The sequence below is a fragment of the Corythoichthys intestinalis genome, chromosome 7 (assembly GCF_030265065.1).
Source record: "Corythoichthys intestinalis isolate RoL2023-P3 chromosome 7, ASM3026506v1, whole genome shotgun sequence".
Lineage (NCBI taxonomy): Eukaryota > Metazoa > Chordata > Actinopteri > Syngnathiformes > Syngnathidae > Corythoichthys > Corythoichthys intestinalis.
Genome location: NC_080401.1, coordinates 4,292,040 through 4,311,404, shown reverse-complemented (window position 1 = coordinate 4,311,404; position 19,365 = coordinate 4,292,040). Strand labels below are relative to the sequence as shown.

General features: G+C 45.0%; 1 protein-coding gene, 1 long non-coding RNA gene and 9 other non-coding genes across 11 annotated transcripts; all 11 read right to left on the bottom strand.

Annotated features, from left to right (window-relative positions):
• Positions 1-133: 133 nt before the first annotated feature.
• On the bottom strand, positions 134-2,040 carry LOC130919002 (uncharacterized). Its single transcript, XM_057841355.1, has 4 exons — positions 1,805-2,040; positions 1,350-1,677; positions 457-1,264; positions 134-360 (listed from the first exon to the last, which is right to left on the bottom strand). Exons 1-4 carry the CDS (start codon positions 2,038-2,040, stop codon positions 134-136), a joined length of 1,599 nt encoding a protein of 532 aa, XP_057697338.1.
• On the bottom strand, positions 2,041-2,645 carry LOC130918590 (uncharacterized). Its single transcript, XR_009063787.1, has 3 exons — positions 2,590-2,645; positions 2,424-2,485; positions 2,041-2,333 (listed from the first exon to the last, which is right to left on the bottom strand). It is a non-coding gene; the product is annotated as an uncharacterized LOC130918590 (long non-coding RNA).
• A 3,610-nt stretch (positions 2,646-6,255) lies between these two features.
• On the bottom strand, positions 6,256-6,337 carry trnas-gcu (transfer RNA serine (anticodon GCU)). Its single transcript has one exon. It is a non-coding gene; the product is annotated as a tRNA-Ser (tRNA).
• Positions 6,338-7,625: 1,288 nt separating this feature from the next.
• Positions 7,626-7,707, bottom strand: trnas-gcu (transfer RNA serine (anticodon GCU)). Its single transcript has one exon. It is a non-coding gene; the product is annotated as a tRNA-Ser (tRNA).
• Positions 7,708-9,345: 1,638 nt separating this feature from the next.
• Positions 9,346-9,427, bottom strand: trnas-gcu (transfer RNA serine (anticodon GCU)). Its single transcript has one exon. It is a non-coding gene; the product is annotated as a tRNA-Ser (tRNA).
• Positions 9,428-11,757: 2,330 nt separating this feature from the next.
• On the bottom strand, positions 11,758-11,839 carry trnas-gcu (transfer RNA serine (anticodon GCU)). Its single transcript has one exon. It is a non-coding gene; the product is annotated as a tRNA-Ser (tRNA).
• Positions 11,840-13,467: 1,628 nt separating this feature from the next.
• trnas-gcu (transfer RNA serine (anticodon GCU)) lies at positions 13,468-13,549 on the bottom strand. The gene has a single exon. It is a non-coding gene; the product is annotated as a tRNA-Ser (tRNA).
• Positions 13,550-14,495: 946 nt separating this feature from the next.
• On the bottom strand, positions 14,496-14,577 carry trnas-gcu (transfer RNA serine (anticodon GCU)). The gene has a single exon. It is a non-coding gene; the product is annotated as a tRNA-Ser (tRNA).
• Positions 14,578-15,864: 1,287 nt separating this feature from the next.
• trnas-gcu (transfer RNA serine (anticodon GCU)) lies at positions 15,865-15,946 on the bottom strand. Its single transcript has one exon. It is a non-coding gene; the product is annotated as a tRNA-Ser (tRNA).
• A 1,288-nt stretch (positions 15,947-17,234) lies between these two features.
• trnas-gcu (transfer RNA serine (anticodon GCU)) lies at positions 17,235-17,316 on the bottom strand. Its single transcript has one exon. It is a non-coding gene; the product is annotated as a tRNA-Ser (tRNA).
• A 1,288-nt stretch (positions 17,317-18,604) lies between these two features.
• Positions 18,605-18,686, bottom strand: trnas-gcu (transfer RNA serine (anticodon GCU)). Its single transcript has one exon. It is a non-coding gene; the product is annotated as a tRNA-Ser (tRNA).
• Between the last annotated feature and the right edge of the window lie 679 nt (positions 18,687-19,365).

Genomic DNA, 19,365 nt, shown 5'->3' with positions numbered 1-19,365 from the left:
TTAAATACATTTATTGAATACATTTTATGAATGAAAACTTCTTTATACTTCATTACATTGTGAAGATGACATCTAATCTTTAATTCTTCATCAATAAAAATACTTTTGCTACAATTTTCCCAAAATGTCAGAGTTAACAAGAATTATTCTTGCCTGTGTAAACCCCCGGACGCTGGAAGCACTCGTCCAAGGACTTCTTCAGGACCTTGCGGCTGAGCCGGTCCATGGCCTCCCTCTCAGCACTGTCATAGGTCCTCAGCTCATGTTTTCCTGTCACTGCATGTTCCATTCTGTCCTGGTTCCAGCGCATCAGACCTTCCAGGAGATAGGCCTGGAAGTGAGCGTCACTGGCACTGGTCCCTGCAGGTTAAACAAAAAAATACATAGACTCTGTGTTAGGAGCAAAAACGATTTACTGTAATACAGCAGTTTGCTTGAAAGTAAGTAATAACCCACCAGGGATGAAGCGGTTCAAATGGAGGTGGAAGGACTCCAATGAGGTGGAGCCACGAGCGCAGCGATAGCAGCAGAGCTCCACACCACCTTTCTTCAGTGACCCCGTCTTCATGTACAGAGGGAAGCCCTCTGGGTCCTGAATACAAGCGATGTGCCTCTGCTGGTCTATCCAGATCTGTTGGATACGCTCGTGGTCCAGCAGTGGTACACCCAGAGTGTCCCTCCCCTTCTCGCTGTCCATCTCGTCAATTAGCGATTTAATCCTCCTAGTAGTCTCCTCCACGCCTCTGGTCCTCTTGCGGCAGTGCAGTGCCAACTCCTTCCTGCTGATCAGCTTGTCCAGGGCCTTCTCTGAGACTGGACCTGCTCCTCTGGCCCGCAGCTCCCCTTGTTTGGCCAGCCGAAGAGCAGTGACATCTTCTGGGTCCAGCTCAAAGATGCACCTGGAGAGTCGAGCCATGAAGATGCCGTAAAGCTGATGGGCTTCCGTGATGACGGCTGCAGCAAACCGCCTCATGAAGTGCCAGATGTCCAGATGCACTTGGAGCTCATCCCACTCAGCAAACGTGGCCCTGACCAGCGACTGTCCCTGTGCATGTGGAGTGCAGCAGTCTCTGTCCACATACAGGATAGCGGGTGGTGCCACTCCCGCTTCCCTGTACCTCCTCACCAGACCCGCTGCCATGGGCCGCAGTCCGTGCCCTTCTGCGGCCGTGAGCACTGACACCAGAATCTGGCCGTGTTCATTGCCCACGTTGGTGCACCAGCCAGCAGTGTTAGCAGCTGCTCCAGCCAGTTTTTTGGTAACCTATATGAAAAACATGTCAAATGAGCAACTATGACAAAAATAAAAGCATTCACATCATTTTTAAAACTCAGTTTTTTTACTTTACCTTTTTAGTGGAGTCCATCTTGAGGACAGAGCCAAAGACTGAGGTTATCTTGGCTTTGACCTCAGGTAGCCGTGAGAGGACGTCCCTGGCGTACACAGACAACAGCCACTTGGGTTTTGGAAGGGCTGGGAGTGGCGGGGGTGCAGAGAAAACTGGAGGCTCAGTCATGGAGGAGTCGGCGAAGGGCTCGCAGGCAGTGAGGTACTCCAGCGTGCACCGTGTCCACGCTGCACTGTGCTCTTCTTGCAGCTTTCTGTAAAGCTGCGTGACACTGTTGCCCTGGGTCCGCTCCCGCATCATTATGACCACACGGTGATCACACGAGTACCTACAGAGAGTCGTATCATTCTGGTCAATGTCGCATTTTATTGTTTAACATTATTAAAGCAATGCCTTCTATTTTATACACCACAAGCACATTATAGTACATTGCTCTTATTCTTGATAATTCATACCTGTATGTCAGAATGGCGGGGAATTTTCTACGGTGCCCCATGTCGAGCTGTGCCAGGATGTCGTCAGACCAGGCCGGGTACTTCTTCTTGCATCCTTTGCACTCCAGGTACTCCGTGGCCATGTCATACCACCCATCTATGTCCAGGACCTTGCGCACAGTGCGATAAAGGCCAGTGGCTGTCAGCCTGTGGTTATTGCAGGCTGGCTGGACACAGACGAGTGGAATGGACCACATCTTCAGCGGCATCCAGAGAAACAGAGGGCGACAGAAGAAGACGTCAGGAGAGGCAGGAGGCTGGGTGAAGACATTCGGCGGCTGAGGAGGATACCACCAGAATACAGGATTGGGCATCAACTCCAGCTTCCCTGTATTTGTGTTGGCCCTGAACAGAGCCTTCCTAATCCAGTCCTGCTGGAATGAAGGAAGCTGCTCCTTCCAGTGTCTCGGCAGCTCTGCAGGTGGCTGGGACACAGGAGTCCACACCACTGGAGGAGCAGGGGCTGGGGCTGGAACTGGCGCAGCAGTGCCTGGAGCGTAAAAAGAAAGCGTTAGTTTCATGGAGATTGCGAATGAAACTATGATTGGGATAAACAATGATATAAAAACAGTTCACATACATACACCTTTAAATATCATTTTTTCTTTGACTGGGGACTGGCGCATGCCAAGTGCCAGTTATCTGTATAAATGAAGAAATACATCAAGAAATACATCAAGAAATACATATAATTACAAAATATTAACACAAAATTGTTTATAAAACATTGTTTGAGATTTACGTACTTTGAGAAAGTTGTTCCTCTGCTTGTGAGGCCGCTACCACCATCTCCTGGTCATCTACCTGGTCAAAGAAATCCCCAGCAGCACTATCTGTAAAAACATAGAACACAAAGCATGAAGCAAATGTCACCATCACACCTGCACACATCGACCTGCACTAGATGCTCACCACAGGTAAAGAGCCGTCTTCGGGCTGCACGCTGAGACGGAGATGGGCAACGTGGCTCTGCAGCTGTTGTTCAAAACAAGATGCTTTTTTAGATACACATATATAGGAATAACTTTAATACCTGCACATCATCTGAATACTTACAGGGTTTAGCTGGACTCATTAGCTTCTTTGCCAGCTGTGAAGCAGACAGATGTGTCCCACGAGCCAACAGGCCCTTCACAGAGGCAGCTACGTGTTGCCTGCTTTGAGTTGCAGCAGGCGGAGCAGAGGCAGCAGTGGTGGGGACATGAGCTGGAGCCTCTCTCTTCAGCACGTATGCCTGGAAGAGGGCCATGTTGGTGTTGGGCCTTGCCTTTGCCTTCTTCAGGTAGGAAATGAAAGACTGAGCCTCCTTGCTTGGGTCTTCATACACCTCCTTCATGGACCTGCCCTTGAAGACACCAAACTCGACCATCAGACGTCCCGTGTCCCCCGTCCTCTGGGCCTCCTGCCGCATTGCCCGTTTTTTCTGGTACACCTCCACAGCCTCCCCCACCTCCCTGATCCGAGAGGTGTAGCTGAGGAACAGATGCTTACTGGCTGACAGCGGGTTGTCCCTCTCCTCTTCCCCCATACTGCTGCACGCCAGATACACTGCATACCCCAGTGAGTTCTCCAGCAGCCACCGGAACCTCTGGCCCTGGTGTTTACCAAACTGGATCCTGCAGTGAGCCAGAACAAGGAACTGGTCACCAGGATCCCCTCCATTCTGTCTCACAAAGGCAGTGGCCTCGGACAGAACCTCCTCCTTACACCTGGCTCTGGATCTCCCTGCCCCCGCAACCTCACTCCTGTTTGCCTCCTCAGTCGGCCCCATGAGGAGTTGACCCTGAAGAGTTTTGCGCAAAACGGGGTATGCATACATATTCTGAAAGGAAACAACCATAAACATTAAAAGATATTATTTGAAATCATAAATCAAAACACTTAACTTATATTTCTTTTATACTCAGCAAAGAATTTACAAATAATCAACATTTTACACAAATTTAGTAATATTTTGAATGAATTCATAAAGTAATAACGTCATGTTATTAATAAAAATGGCACTTGGTTGTATAAGACCGGGTATTTTTTTTTTGTAATGTACTGTATTCAGCAGGACAATCTCCGTAAAGCAAGGGTTTGAAAACGCATTATAATCGCTTAACCGGCAATTCCTTACTATGCGGCGAAACGTCCAACATACACAATGCTCAGCGCGCATGCGCACATCGGTTAAAAGCAGCGAGTACTGTTTTTATCTAGTTTTTAGTACCTTTTCATTGCCTCAAAAATACTTTTTGCACGCATTACCCTCTCATACTCTTAAACACACTCGTACTCCTAACCATTGTGTTTTTGTGTTAGCTTTGAAGCAGTTGACCACATTAGTCACGCAGCGTATTTTAAACAGTCCTTATTTATATCCGCCGACCACGAGGCACGAGCTACGACACCGTTACCCATTTATCTGTTAACAGAGAAAATGTTTTCAAACACAACGTTCACTAAAGCAGTTCTGATTACTTGCATTAAGAGTTAAGCGATGACAAACAACTGGGACACAAGTTAGAAGAGACACGAGCGGCGAAGAACACACGAACTCTACTCACGACGAGACCATTACACATTTATCGGTTAACAGGGAAAATGTTTTCAAACACAACGTTCACTAAAGCAGTTCTGATTACTTGCATAAAGAATTAAGCGATGAAAAACTACTGGGACACAAGTTAGAAGAGACACGAGCGGCGAAGAACACACGAACTCTACTCACGACGAGACCATTACACATTTAGCGGTTAACAGAGAAAATGTTTTCAAACATAAAGTTCACTAAAGCAGTTCTGATTACTTGCAATAAAGAATGAAGCGACGACAAACTACAGCGACACGAGCAGCGAACACGAGGCAGGCACGACCTCCACTCACGACATCGCCCGCTACAAAATATTTCTAACGAGTTCATTAATGAGTATAACAGTACGCTTTACACATTTATCTATTAACAGAGAAAGATACTTTCGAACTTACCGTTGTTCACTGAAGCAGTCAGTCCTCCTGGTAACTTGCAACGAAGAATGAATGAAGTGACGACACGTCGGCAGACAAATATAGCTACCGGCTAAGGCCGCGATGTGCGCATGCGCACGGGGTCTGCGCCGATTGGCTTTCTATCTTCCCCAACTATCCTAACTTCCGCGAGCTCCGCTGTGATTGGCTTATTTCTTCCCTAACTTTCCCTAAATTTCCGCGAGCTCAGCGCCGATTGGCTTATTTTGCCCTAACTTCTCCCTAATTTTGCTCTAACATCAGAGTGCAGGAGGCGCAAGCAAGAGGTAGGGGGATCGATGCCCTCATTCTCCAGTTGTCAATGGGTTGGCAGTCTTTTATGGTCTCAAAAACCATGGATGAACCTCAAGCCAGATAGTTTTTTCAAGCTCGTCAATAGGCTCAGATCTGGTTTGTATTTCAAAAACAAAGACACTTCTTCTGTTTTGCATCTCGAAACAAAAGACACTTCTTTGAGAACAATTTTGTCCAAATTTAGTAAGCGACATCTCACCTAACAGCCCAAAGATAACTAATCAACACATTTCAGAATCAGATAAAGAAGGGCTCCAAAATAAAAATTTGAATTACAAACCAGCCCAGAGATGAAGGAACAATGACCAATTGCCCCGTGTCTAACTTTCTACTTCACGGTGGCCAGCATGACTGAAAGAGACGAGTCACATTCCACCTTCTTCCAATAAACACTTTGACCTATTACTGTGGTTTCGCAAGCCCGAGAAAAACAGGGGATGCATGGTGCAGATGAACGAAGCGGAAATTGGAGCAACCGCGCTTGTTTCAGTTTGGCCCTGCACCTGTGGAACTGGTCCCAAGCCAGATACAACACCAAGTACCAAATGCAAGAACACGATGACTGATAACTAATCAACAAGTTTCAGAATCAGATAAAGTCTCCAAAATTAAAGTTTGAATTTTAAAGGAACCCGGAGATGAAAAGGCCAACCTCGTGTCTAACTTTCTCCTTCGAGGTGGCCAGCATCACCGAAAGAGACGAGCCACATTCCACATTCTTCCAATAAACACTTTGACCTATTACTGTGGTTTCGCAAGCCCGAGAAAAACTGGGGATGCATGGTGCAGATGAACGAAGCGGAAATTGGAGCAACCGCGCTTGTTTCAGTTTGGCCCTGCACCTGTGGAACTGGTCCCAAGCCAGATACAACACCAAGTACCAAATGCAAGAACACGATGACTGATAACTAATCAACAAGTTTCAGAATCAGATAAAGAAAGGCTCCAAAATTAAAGTTTGAATTTCAAAGGAACCCAGAGATGAAGGAACAAAGACCAATTGTCTGGTGTCTAACTTTCTCCTTCGAGGTGGCCGGCATCATGGATAGAGACGAGCCACAGAATTGGTCTCAAGCCAGATACACCACCAAGTAGCAAATGCAAGAACACGATGAGGATGGGATTCGAACCCATGCGTGTAGAACACAATGGATTAGCAGTCCATCACCTTAACCACTCGGTCACCTCATCACTATCTTAACAATAGATCTCAGGGCAACGGGAGTGACCTACACCAACTGTATCCGTATGTTTCACTGACAATAGTATCGTTGCCCAGGTTCTTCACGTTGAAGGGGAGTTAGCTCAAGTGGTAGAGGGCTCGCTTAGCGTGCGAGAGGTAGGGGGATCGATGCCCTCATTCTCCAGTTGTCAATGGGTAGGAAGTCTTTTATGGTCTCAAAAACCATGGATGAACCTCAAGCCAGATAGTTTTTTCAAGCTCGTCAATAGGCTCAGATCTGGTTTGTTATTCAAAAACAAAGACACTTCTTCTGTTTTGCATCTCGAAACATAAGACACTTCTTTGAGAACAATTTTGTCCAAATTTAGGAAGCGACCTCTCACCTAACAGCCCAAAGATAACTAATCAACACATTTCAGAATCAGATAAAGAAGGGCTCCAAAATAAAAATTTGAATTACAAACCAGCCCAGAGATGAAGGAACAATGACCAATTGCCCCGTGTCTAACTTTCTACTTCACGGTGGCCAGCATGACTGAAAGAGACGAGTCACATTCCACCTTCTTCCAATAAACACTTTGACCTGTTACTGTGGTTTCGCAAGCCCGAGAAAAACTGGGGATGCATGGTGCAGATGAACGAAGCGGAAATTGGAGCAACCGCGCTTGTTTCAGTTTGGCCCTGCACCTGTGGAACTGGTCCCAAGCCAGATACAACACCAAGTACCAAATGCAAGAACACGATGACTGATAACTAATCAACAAGTTTCAGAATCAGATAAAGTCTCCAAAATTAAAGTTTGAATTTCAAAGGAACCCAGAGATGAAAAGGCCAATTGCCTCGTGTCTAACTTTCTCCTTCGAGGTGGCCAGCATCACCGAAAGAGACGAGCCACATTCCACATTCTTCCAATAAACACTTTGACCTATTACTGTGGTTTCGCAAGCCCGAGAAAAACTGGGGATGCATGGTGCAGATGAACGAAGCGGAAATTGGAGCAACCGCGCTTGTTTCAGTTTGGCCCTGCACCTGTGGAACTGGTCCCAAGCCAGATACAACACCAAGTACCAAATGCAAGAACACGATGACTGATAACTAATCAACAAGTTTCAGAATCAGATAAAGAAAGGCTCCAAAATTATAGTTTGAATTTCAAAGGAACCCAGAGATGAAGGAACAAAGACCAATTGCCTGGTGTCTAACTTTCTCCTTCGAGGTGGCCGGCATCATGGATAGAGACGAGCCACAGAATTGGTCTCAAGCCAGATAGACCACCAAGTAGCAAATGCAAGAACACGATGAAGATGGGATTTGAACCAATGCGTGTAGAACACAATGGTTTAGCAGTCCATCACCTTAACCACTCGGTCACCTCATCACTATCTTAACAATAGATCTCAGGGCAACGGGAGTGACCTACGCCAACTGTATCCGTATGTTTCACTGACAATAGTATCGTTGCCCAGGTTCTTCACGTTGAAGGGGAATTAGCTCAAGTGGTAGAGTGCTCGCTTAGCGTGCGAGAGGTAGGGGGATCGATGCCCTCATTCTCCAGTTGTCAATGGGTAGGAAGTCTTTTATGGTCTCAAAAACCATGGATGAACCTCAAGCCAGATAGTTTTTTCAAGCTCGTCAATAGGCTCAGATCTGGTTTGTTATTCAAAAACAAAGACACTTCTTCTGTTTTGCATCTCGAAACATAAGACACTTCTTTGAGAACAATTTTGTCCAAATTTAGGAAGCGACCTCTCACCTAACAGCCCAAAGATAACTAATCAACACATTTCAGAATCAGATAAAGAAGGGCTCCAAAATAAAAATTTGAATTACAAACCAGCCCAGAGATGAAGGAACAATGACCAATTGCCCCGTGTCTAACTTTCTACTTCACGGTGGCCAGCATGACTGAAAGAGACGAGTCACATTCCACCTTCTTCCAATAAACACTTTGACCTGTTACTGTGGTTTCGCAAGCCCGAGAAAAACTGGGGATGCATGGTGCAGATGAACGAAGCGGAAATTGGAGCAACCGCGCTTGTTTCAGTTTGGCCCTGCACCTGTGGAACTGGTCCCAAGCCAGATACAACACCAAGTACCAAATGCAAGAACACGATGACTGATAACTAATCAACAAGTTTCAGAATCAGATAAAGTCTCCAAAATTAAAGTTTGAATTTCAAAGGAACCCAGAGATGAAAAGGCCAATTGCCTCGTGTCTAACTTTCTCCTTCGAGGTGGCCAGCATCACCGAAAGAGACGAGCCACATTCCACATTCTTCCAATAAACACTTTGACCTATTACTGTGGTTTCGCCAGCCTGACAAAAACCGAAGATGCATAGTGCAGATGAATGAAGCAGAAATTGGAGCACCTGCAATTGTTTCAGTTTGGTCTGCTCCTGTGGAATTGGTCTCAAGCCAGATACACCACCAAGTACCAAATGCAAGAACACGATGACTGATAACTAATCAACAAGTTTCAGAATCAGATAAAGAAAGGCTCCAAAAGTATAGTTTGAATTTCAAAGGAACCCAGAGATGAAGGAACAAAGACCAATTGCCTGGTGTCTAACTTTCTCCTTCGAAGTGGCCGGCATCATGGATAGAGGCGAGCCACATTCCACATTCTTCCAATAAACACTTTGACCTATTACTGTGGTTTCGCCAGCCTGACAAAAACCGAAGATGCATAGTGCAGATGAATGAAGCAGAAATTGGAGCACCTGCAATTGTTTCAGTTTGGTCTGCTCCTGTGGAATTGGTCTCAAGCCAGATACACCACCAAGTACCAAATGCAAGAACACGATGACTGATAACTAATCAACAAGTTTCAGAATCAGATAAAGAAAGGCTCCAAAAGTATAGTTTGAATTTCAAAGGAACCCAGAGATGAAGGAACAAAGACCAATTGCCTGGTGTCTAACTTTCTCCTTCGAAGTGGCCGGCATCATGGATAGAGACGAGCCACAGAATTGGTCTCAAGCCAGATACACCACCAAGTAGCAAATGCAAGAACACGATGAGGATGGGATTCGAACCCATGCGTGTAGAACACAATGGATTAGCAGTCCATCACCTTAACCACTCGGTCACCTCATCACTATCTTAACAATAGATCTCAGGGCAACGGGAGTGACCTACGCCAACTGTATCCGTATGTTTCACTGACAATAGTATCGTTGCCCAGGTTCTTCACGTTGAAGGGGAATTAGCTCAAGTGGTAGAGCGCTCGCTTAGCGTGCGAGAGGTAGGGGGATCGATGCCCTCATTCTGCAGTTGTCAATGGGTTGGCAGTCTTTTATGGTCTCAAAAACCATGGATGAACCTCAAGCAAGATAGTTTTTTCAAGCTCGTCAATAGGCTCAGATCTGGTTTGTATTTCAAAAACAAAGACACTTCTTCTGTTTTGCACCTAGAAACAAAAGACCCTTCTTTGAGAACAATTTTGTCCAAATTTAGGAAGCGACCTCTCACCTAACAGCCCAAAGATAACTAACCAACACATTTCAGAATCAGATAAAGAAGGGCTCCAAAATAAAAATTTGAATTACAAACCAGCCCAGAGATGAAGGAACAATGACCAATTGCCCCGTGTCTAACTTTCTACTTCACGGTGGCCAGCATGACTGAAAGAGACGAGTCACATTCCACCTTCTTCCAATAAACACTTTGACCTATTACTGTGGTTTCGCAAGCCCGAGAAAAACTGGGGATGCATGGTGCAGATGAACGAAGCGGAAATTGGAGCAACCGCGCTTGTTTCAGTTTGGCCCTGCACCTGTGGAACTGGTCCCAAGCCAGATACAACACCAAGTACCAAATGCAAAAACACGATGACTGATAACTAATTAACAAGTTTCAGAATCAGATAAAGTCTCCAAAATTAAAGTTTTAATTTCAAAGGAACCCAGAGATGAAAAGGCCAATTGCCTCGTGTCTAACTTTCTACTTCACGGTGGCCAGCATGACTGAAAGAGACGAGTCACATTCCACCTTCTACCGATAAACACTTTGACCTATTACTGTGGTTTCGCAAGCCCGAGAAAAACTGGGGATGCATGGTGCAGATGAACGAAGCGGAAATTGGAGCAACCGCGCTTCTTTCAGTTTGGCCCTGCACCTGTGGAACTGGTACCAAGCCAGATACAACACCAAGTACCAAATGCAAGAACACGATGACTGATAACTAATCAAAAAGTTTCAGAATCAGATAAAGAAAGGCTCCAAAATTAAAGTTTGAATTTCAAAGGAACCCAGAGATGAAGGAACAATGACCAATTGCCCCGTGTCTAACTTTCTACTTCACGGTGGCCAGCATGACTGAAAGAGACGAGTCACATTCCACCTTCTTCCAATGAAGACTTTGACCCGTTACTGTGTTTTCGCTAGCCTGACAAAAACCGAAGATGCATAGTGCAGATGAATGGAGCGGAAATTGAGCAACCGCGCTTGTTTCAGTTTGGCCCTGCACCTGTGGAACTGGTCCCAAGCCAGATACAACACCAAGTACCAAATGCAAGAACACGATGACTGATAACTAATCAACAAGTTTCAGAATCAGATAAAGTCTCCAAAATTAAAGTTTGAATTTCAAAGGAACCCAGAGATGAAAAGGCCAATTGCCTCGTGTCTAACTTTCTCCTTCGAGGTGGCCAGCATCACCGAAAGACGAGCCACATTCCACATTCTTCCAATAAACACTTTGACCTATTACTGTGGTTTCGCAAGCCCGAGAAAAACTGGGGATGCATGGTGCAGATGAACGAAGCGGAAATTGGAGCAACCGCGCTTGTTTCAGTTTGGCCCTGCACCTGTGGAACTGGTCCCAAGCCAGATACAACACCAAGTACCAAATGCAAGAACACGATGACTGATAACTAATCAACAAGTTTCAGAATCAGATAAGGAAAGGCTCCAAAATTAAAGTTTGAATTTCAAAGGAACCCAGAGATGAAGGAACAAAGACCAATTGCCTGGTGTCTAACTTTCTCCTTCGAGGTGGCCAGCATCATGGATAGAGACGAGCCACATTCCACATTCTTCCAATAAACACTTTGACCTATTACTGTGGTTTCGCCAGCCTGACAAAAACCGAAGAGACATAGTGCAGATGAATGAAGCAGAAATTGGAGCACCTGCAATTGTTTCAGTTTGGTCTGCTCCTGTGGAATTGGTCTCAAGCCAGATACACCACCAAGTACCAAATGCAAAAACACGATGACTGATAACTAATCAACAAGTTTCAGAATCAGATAAAGAAAGGCTCCAAAATTAAAGTTTGAATTTCAAAGGAACCCAGAGATGAAGGAACAAAGACCAATTGCCTGGTGTCTAACTTTCTCCTTCGAGGTGGCCGGCATCATGGATAGAGACGAGCCACAGAATTGGTCTCAAGCCAGATACACCACCAAGTAGCAAATGCAAGAACACGATGAGGATGGGATTCGAACCCATGCGTGTAGAACACAATGGATTAGCAGTCCATCACCTTAACCACTCGGTCACCTCATCACTATCTTAACAATAGATCTCAGGGCAACGGGAGTGACCTACACCAACTGTATCCGTATGTTTCACTGACAATAGTATCGTTGCCCAGGTTCTTCACGTTGAAGGGGAATTAGCTCAAGTGGTAGAGTGCTCGCTTAGCGTGCGAGAGGTAGGGGGATCGATGCCCTCATTCTCCAGTTGTCAATGGGTTGGAGGTCTTTTATGGTCTCAAAAACCATGGATGAACCTCAAGCCAGATAGTTTTTTCAAGCTCGTCAATAGGCTCAGATCTGGTTTGTTATTCAAAAACAAAGACACTTCTTCTGTTTTGCATCTCGAAACAAAAGACACTTCTTTGAGAACAATTTTGTCCAAATTTAGGAAGCGACCTCTCACCTAACAGCCCAAAGATAACTAATCAACACATTTCAGAATCAGATAAAGAAGGGCTCCAAAATAAAAATTTGAATTACAAACCAGCCCAGAGATGAAGGAACAATGACCAATTGCCCCGTGTCTAACTTTCTACTTCACGGTGGCCAGCATGACTGAAAGAGACGAGTCACATTCCACCTTCTTCCAATGAAGACTTTGACCCGTTACTGTGTTTTCGCTAGCCTGACAAAAACCGAAGATGCATAGTGCAGATGAACGGAGCGGAAATTGAGCAACCGCGCTTGTTTCAGTTTGGCCCTGCACCTGTGGAACTGGTCCCAAGCCAGATACAACACCAAGTACCAAATGCAAGAACACGATGACTGATAACTAATCAACAAGTTTCAGAATCAGATAAAGTCTCCAAAATTAAAGTTTGAATTTCAAAGGAACCCAGAGATGAAAAGGCCAATTGCCTCGTGTCTAACTTTCTCCTTCGAGGTGGCCAGCATCACCGAAAGAGACGAGCCACATTCCACATTCTTCCAATAAACACTTTGACCTATTACTGTGGTTTCGCAAGCCCGAGAAAAACTGGGGATGCATGGTGCAGATGAACGAAGCGGAAATTGGAGCAACCGCGCTTGTTTCAGTTTGGCCCTGCACCTGTGGAACTGGTCCCAAGCCAGATACAACACCAAGTACCAAATGCAAGAACACGATGACTGATAACTAATCAACAAGTTTCAGAATCAGATAAAGTCTCCAAAATTAAAGTTTGAATTTCAAAGGAACCCAGAGATGAAAAGGCCAATTGCCTCGTGTCTAACTTTCTCCTTCGAGGTGGCCAGCATCACCGAAAGAGACGAGCCACATTCCACATTCTTCCAATAAACACTTTGACCTATTACTGTGGTTTCGCCAGCCTGACAAAAACCGAAGATGCATAGTGCAGATGAATGAAGCAGAAATTGGAGCACCTGCAATTGTTTCAGTTTGGTCTGCTCCTGTGGAATTGGTCTCAAGCCAGATACACCACCAAGTACCAAATGCAAGAACACGATGACTGATAACTAATCAACAAGTTTCAGAATCAGATAAAGAAAGGCTCCAAAAGTATAGTTTGAATTTCAAAGGAACCCAGATATGAAGGAACAAAGACCAATTGCCTGGTGTCTAACTTTCTCCTTCGAAGTGGCCGGCATCATGGATAGAGACGAGCCACAGAATTGGTCTCAAGCCAGATACACCACCAAGTAGCAAATGCAAGAACACGATGAGGATGGGATTCGAACCCATGCGTGTAGAACACAATGGATTAGCAGTCCATCACCTTAACCACTCGGTCACCTCATCACTATCTTAACAATAGATCTCAGGGCAACGGGAGTGACCTACGCCAACTGTATCCGTATGTTTCACTGACAATAGTATCGTTGCCCAGGTTCTTCACGTTGAAGGGGAATTAGCTCAAGTGGTAGAGCGCTCGCTTAGCGTGCGAGAGGTAGGGGGATCGATGCCCTCATTCTGCAGTTGTCAATGGGTTGGCAGTCTTTTATGGTCTCAAAAACCATGGATGAACCTCAAGCAAGATAGTTTTTTCAAGCTCGTCAATAGGCTCAGATCTGGTTTGTATTTCAAAAACAAAGACACTTCTTCTGTTTTGCACCTAGAAACAAAAGACCCTTCTTTGAGAACAATTTTGTCCAAATTTAGGAAGCGACCTCTCACCTAACAGCCCAAAGATAACTAACCAACACATTTCAGAATCAGATAAAGAAGGGCTCCAAAATAAAAATTTGAATTACAAACCAGCCCAGAGATGAAGGAACAATGACCAATTGCCCCGTGTCTAACTTTCTACTTCACGGTGGCCAGCATGACTGAAAGAGACGAGTCACATTCCACCTTCTTCCAATAAACACTTTGACCTATTACTGTGGTTTCGCAAGCCCGAGAAAAACTGGGGATGCATGGTGCAGATGAACGAAGCGGAAATTGGAGCAACCGCGCTTGTTTCAGTTTGGCCCTGCACCTGTGGAACTGGTCCCAAGCCAGATACAACACCAAGTACCAAATGCAAGAACACGATGACTGATAACTAATCAAAAAGTTTCAGAATCAGATAAAGAAAGGCTCCAAAATTAAAGTTTGAATTTCAAAGGAACCCAGAGATGAAGGAACAAAGACCAATTGCCTGGTGTCTAACTTTCTCCTTCGAGGTGGCCGGCATCATGGATAGAGACGAGCCACAGAATTGGTCTCAAGCCAGATACACCACCAAGTAGCAAATGCAAGAACACGATGAGGATGGGATTCGAACCCATGCGTGTAGAACACAATGGATTAGCAGTCCATCACCTTAACCACTCGGTCACCTCATCACTATCTTAACAATAGATCTCAGGGCAACGGGAGTGACCTACACCAACTGTATCCGTATGTTTCACTGACAATAGTATCGTTGCCCAGGTTCTTCACGTTGAAGGGGAATTAGCTCAAGTGGTAGAGTGCTCGCTTAGCGTGCGAGAGGTAGGGGGATCGATGCCCTCATTCTCCAGTTGTCAATGGGTTGGAGGTCTTTTATGGTCTCAAAAACCATGGATGAACCTCAAGCCAGATAGTTTTTTCAAGCTCGTCAATAGGCTCAGATCTGGTTTGTTATTCAAAAACAAAGACACTTCTTCTGTTTTGCATCTCGAAACAAAAGACACTTCTTTGAGAACAATTTTGTCCAAATTTAGGAAGCGACCTCTCACCTAACAGCCCAAAGATAACTAATCAACACATTTCAGAATCAGATAAAGAAGGGCTCCAAAATAAAAATTTGAATTACAAACCAGCCCAGAGATGAAGGAACAATGACCAATTGCCCCGTGTCTAACTTTCTACTTCACGGTGGCCAGCATGACTGAAAGAGACGAGTCACATTCCACCTTCTTCCAATGAAGACTTTGACCCGTTACTGTGTTTTCGCTAGCCTGACAAAAACCGAAGATGCATAGTGCAGATGAACGGAGCGGAAATTGAGCAACCGCGCTTGTTTCAGTTTGGCCCTGCACCTGTGGAACTGGTCCCAAGCCAGATACAACACCAAGTACCAAATGCAAGAACACGATGACTGATAACTAATCAACAAGTTTCAGAATCAGATAAAGTCTCCAAAATTAAAGTTTGAATTTCAAAGGAACCCAGAGATGAAAAGGCCAATTGCCTCGTGTCTAACTTTCTCCTTCGAGGTGGCCAGCATCACCGAAAGAGACGAGCCACATTCCACATTCTTCCAATAAACACTTTGACCTATTACTGTGGTTTCGCAAGCCCGAGAAAAACTGGGGATGCATGGTGCAGATGAACGAAGCGGAAATTGGAGCAACCGCGCTTGTTTCAGTTTGGCCCTGCACCTGTGGAACTGGTCCCAAGCCAGATACAACACCAAGTACCAAATGCAAGAACACGATGACTGATAACTAATCAACAAGTTTCAGAATCAGATAAAGAAAGGCTCCAAAATTAAAGTTTGAATTTCAAAGGAACCCAGAGATGAAGGAACAAAGACCAATTGTCTGGTGTCTAACTTTCTCCTTCGAGGTGGCCGGCATCATGGATAGAGACGAGCCACAGAATTGGTCTCAAGCCAGATACACCACCAAGTAGCAAATGCAAGAACACGATGAGGATGGGATTCGAACCCATGCGTGTAGAACACAATGGATTAGCAGTCCATCACCTTAACCACTCGGTCACCTCATCACTATCTTAACAATAGATCTCAGGGCAACGCGAGTGACCTACACCAACTGTATCCGTATGTTTCACTGACAATAGTATCGTTGCCCAGGTTCTTCACGTTGAAGGGGAATTAGCTCAAGTGGTAGAGGGCTCACTTAGCGTGCGAGAGGTAGGGGGATCGATGCCCTCATTCTCCAGTTGTCAATGGGTAGGAAGTCTTTTATGGTCTCAAAAACCATGGATGAACCTCAAGCCAGATAGTTTTTTCAAGCTCGTCAATAGGCTCAGATCTGGTTTGTTATTCAAAAACAAAGACACTTCTTCTGTTTTGCATCTCGAAACATAAGACACTTCTTTGAGAACAATTTTGTCCAAATTTAGGAAGCGACCTCTCACCTAACAGCCCAAAGATAACTAATCAACACATTTCAGAATCAGATAAAGAAGGGCTCCAAAATAAAAATTTGAATTACAAACCAGCCCAGAGATGAAGGAACAATGACCAATTGCCCCGTGTCTAACTTTCTACTTCACGGTGGCCAGCATGACTGAAAGAGACGAGTCACATTCCACCTTCTTCCAATAAACACTTTGACCTGTTACTGTGGTTTCGCAAGCCCGAGAAAAACTGGGGATGCATGGTGCAGATGAACGAAGCGGAAATTGGAGCAACCGCGCTTGTTTCAGTTTGGCCCTGCACCTGTGGAACTGGTCCCAAGCCAGATACAACACCAAGTACCAAATGCAAGAACACGATGACTGATAACTAATCAACAAGTTTCAGAATCAGATAAAGTCTCCAAAATTAAAGTTTGAATTTCAAAGGAACCCAGAGATGAAAAGGCCAATTGCCTCGTGTCTAACTTTCTCCTTCGAGGTGGCCAGCATCACCGAAAGAGACGAGCCACATTCCACATTCTTCCAATAAACACTTTGACCTATTACTGTGGTTTCGCAAGCCCGAGAAAAACTGGGGATGCATGGTGCAGATGAACGAAGCGGAAATTGGAGCAACCGCGCTTGTTTCAGTTTGGCCCTGCACCTGTGGAACTGGTCCCAAGCCAGATACAACACCAAGTACCAAATGCAAGAACACGATGACTGATAACTAATCAACAAGTTTCAGAATCAGATAAAGAAAGGCTCCAAAATTATAGTTTGAATTTCAAAGGAACCCAGAGATGAAGGAACAAAGACCAATTGCCTGGTGTCTAACTTTCTCCTTCGAGGTGGCCGGCATCATGGATAGAGACGAGCCACAGAATTGGTCTCAAGCCAGATACACCACCAAGTAGCAAATGCAAGAACACGATGAAGATGGGATTTGAACCAATGCGTGTAGAACACAATGGTTTAGCAGTCCATCACCTTAACCACTCGGTCACCTCATCACTATCTTAACAATAGATCTCAGGGCAACGGGAGTGACCTACGCCAACTGTATCCGTATGTTTCACTGACAATAGTATCGTTGCCCAGGTTCTTCACGTTGAAGGGGAATTAGCTCAAGTGGTAGAGTGCTCGCTTAGCGTGCGAGAGGTAGGGGGATCGATGCCCTAATTCTCCAGTTGTTAATGGGTAGGAAGTCTTTTATGGTCTCAAAAACCATGGATGAACCTCAAGCCAGATAGTTTTTTCAAGCTCGTCAATAGTCTCAGATCTGGTTTGTTATTCAAAAACAAAGACACTTCTTCTGTTTTGCATCTCGAAACATAAGACACTTCTTTGAGAACAATTTTGTCCAAATTTAGGAAGCGACCTCTCACCTAACAGCCCAAAGATAACTAATCAACACATTTCAGAATCAGATAAAGAAGGGCTCCAAAATAAAAATTTGAATTACAAACCAGCCCAGAGATGAAGGAACAATGACCAATTGCCCCGTGTCTAACTTTCTACTTCACGGTGGCCAGCATGACTGAAAGAGACGAGTCACATTCCACCTTCTTCCAATAAACACTTTGACCTGTTACTGTGGTTTCGCAAGCCCGAGAAAAACTGGGGATGCATGGTGCAGATGAACGAAGCGGAAATTGGAGCAACCGCGCTTGTTTCAGTTTGGCCCTGCACCTGTGGAACTGGTCCCAAGCCAGATACAACACCAAGTACCAAATGCAAGAACACGATGACTGATAACTAATCAACAAGTTTCAGAATCAGATAAAGTCTCCAAAATTAAAGTTTGAATTTCAAAGGAACCCAGAGATGAAAAGGCCAATTGCCTCGTGTCTAACTTTCTCCTTCGAGGTGGCCAGCATCACCGAAAGAGACGAGCCACATTCCACATTCTTCCAATAAACACTTTGACCTATTACTGTGGTTTCGCAAGCCCGAGAAAAACTGGGGATGCATGGTGCAGATGAACGAAGCGGAAATTGGAGCAACCGCGCTTGTTTCAGTTTGGCCCTGCACCTGTGGAACTGGTCCCAAGCCAGATACAACACCAAGTACCAAATGCAAGAACACGATGACTGATAACTAATCAACAAGTTTCAGAATCAGATAAAGAAAGGCTCCAAAATTATAGTTTGAATTTCAAAGGAACCCAGAGATGAAGGAACAAAGACCAATTGCCTGGTGTCTAACTTTCTCCTTCGAGGTGGCCGGCATCATGGATAGAGACGAGCCACAGAATTGGTCTCAAGCCAGATACACCACCAAGTAGCAAATGCAAGAACACGATGAAGATGGGATTTGAACCAATGCGTGTAGAACACAATGGTTTAGCAGTCCATCACCTTAACCACTCGGTCACCTCATCACTATCTTAACAATAGATCTTAGGGCAACGGGAGTGACCTACGCCAACTGTATCCGTATGTTTCACTGACAATAGTATCGTTGCCCAGGTTCTTCACGTTGAAGGGGAATTAGCTCAAGTGGTAGAGCGCTTGCTTAGCGTGCAAGAGGTAGGGGGATCGATGCCCTCATTCTCCAGTTGTCAATGGGTTGGCAGTCTTTTATGGTCTCAAAAACCATGGATGAACCTCAAGCCAGATAGTTTTTTCAAGCTCGTCAATAGGCTCAGATCTGGTTTGTATTTCAAAAACAAAGACACTTCTTCTGTTTTGCATCTCGAAACAAAAGACACTTCTTTGAGAACAATTTTGTCCAAATTTAGTAAGCGACATCTCACCTAACAGCCCAAAGATAACTAATCAACACATTTCAGAATCAGATAAAGAAGGGCTCCAAAATAAAAATTTGAATTACAAACCAGCCCAGAGATGAAGGAACAATGACCAATTGCCCCGTGTCTAACTTTCTACTTCACGGTGGCCAGCATGACTGAAAGAGACGAGTCACATTCCACCTTCTTCCAATAAACACTTTGACCTATTACTGTGGTTTCGCAAGCCCGAGAAAAACTGGGGATGCATGGTGCAGATGAACGAAGCGGAAATTGGAGCAACCGCGCTTGTTTCAGTTTGGCCCTGCAC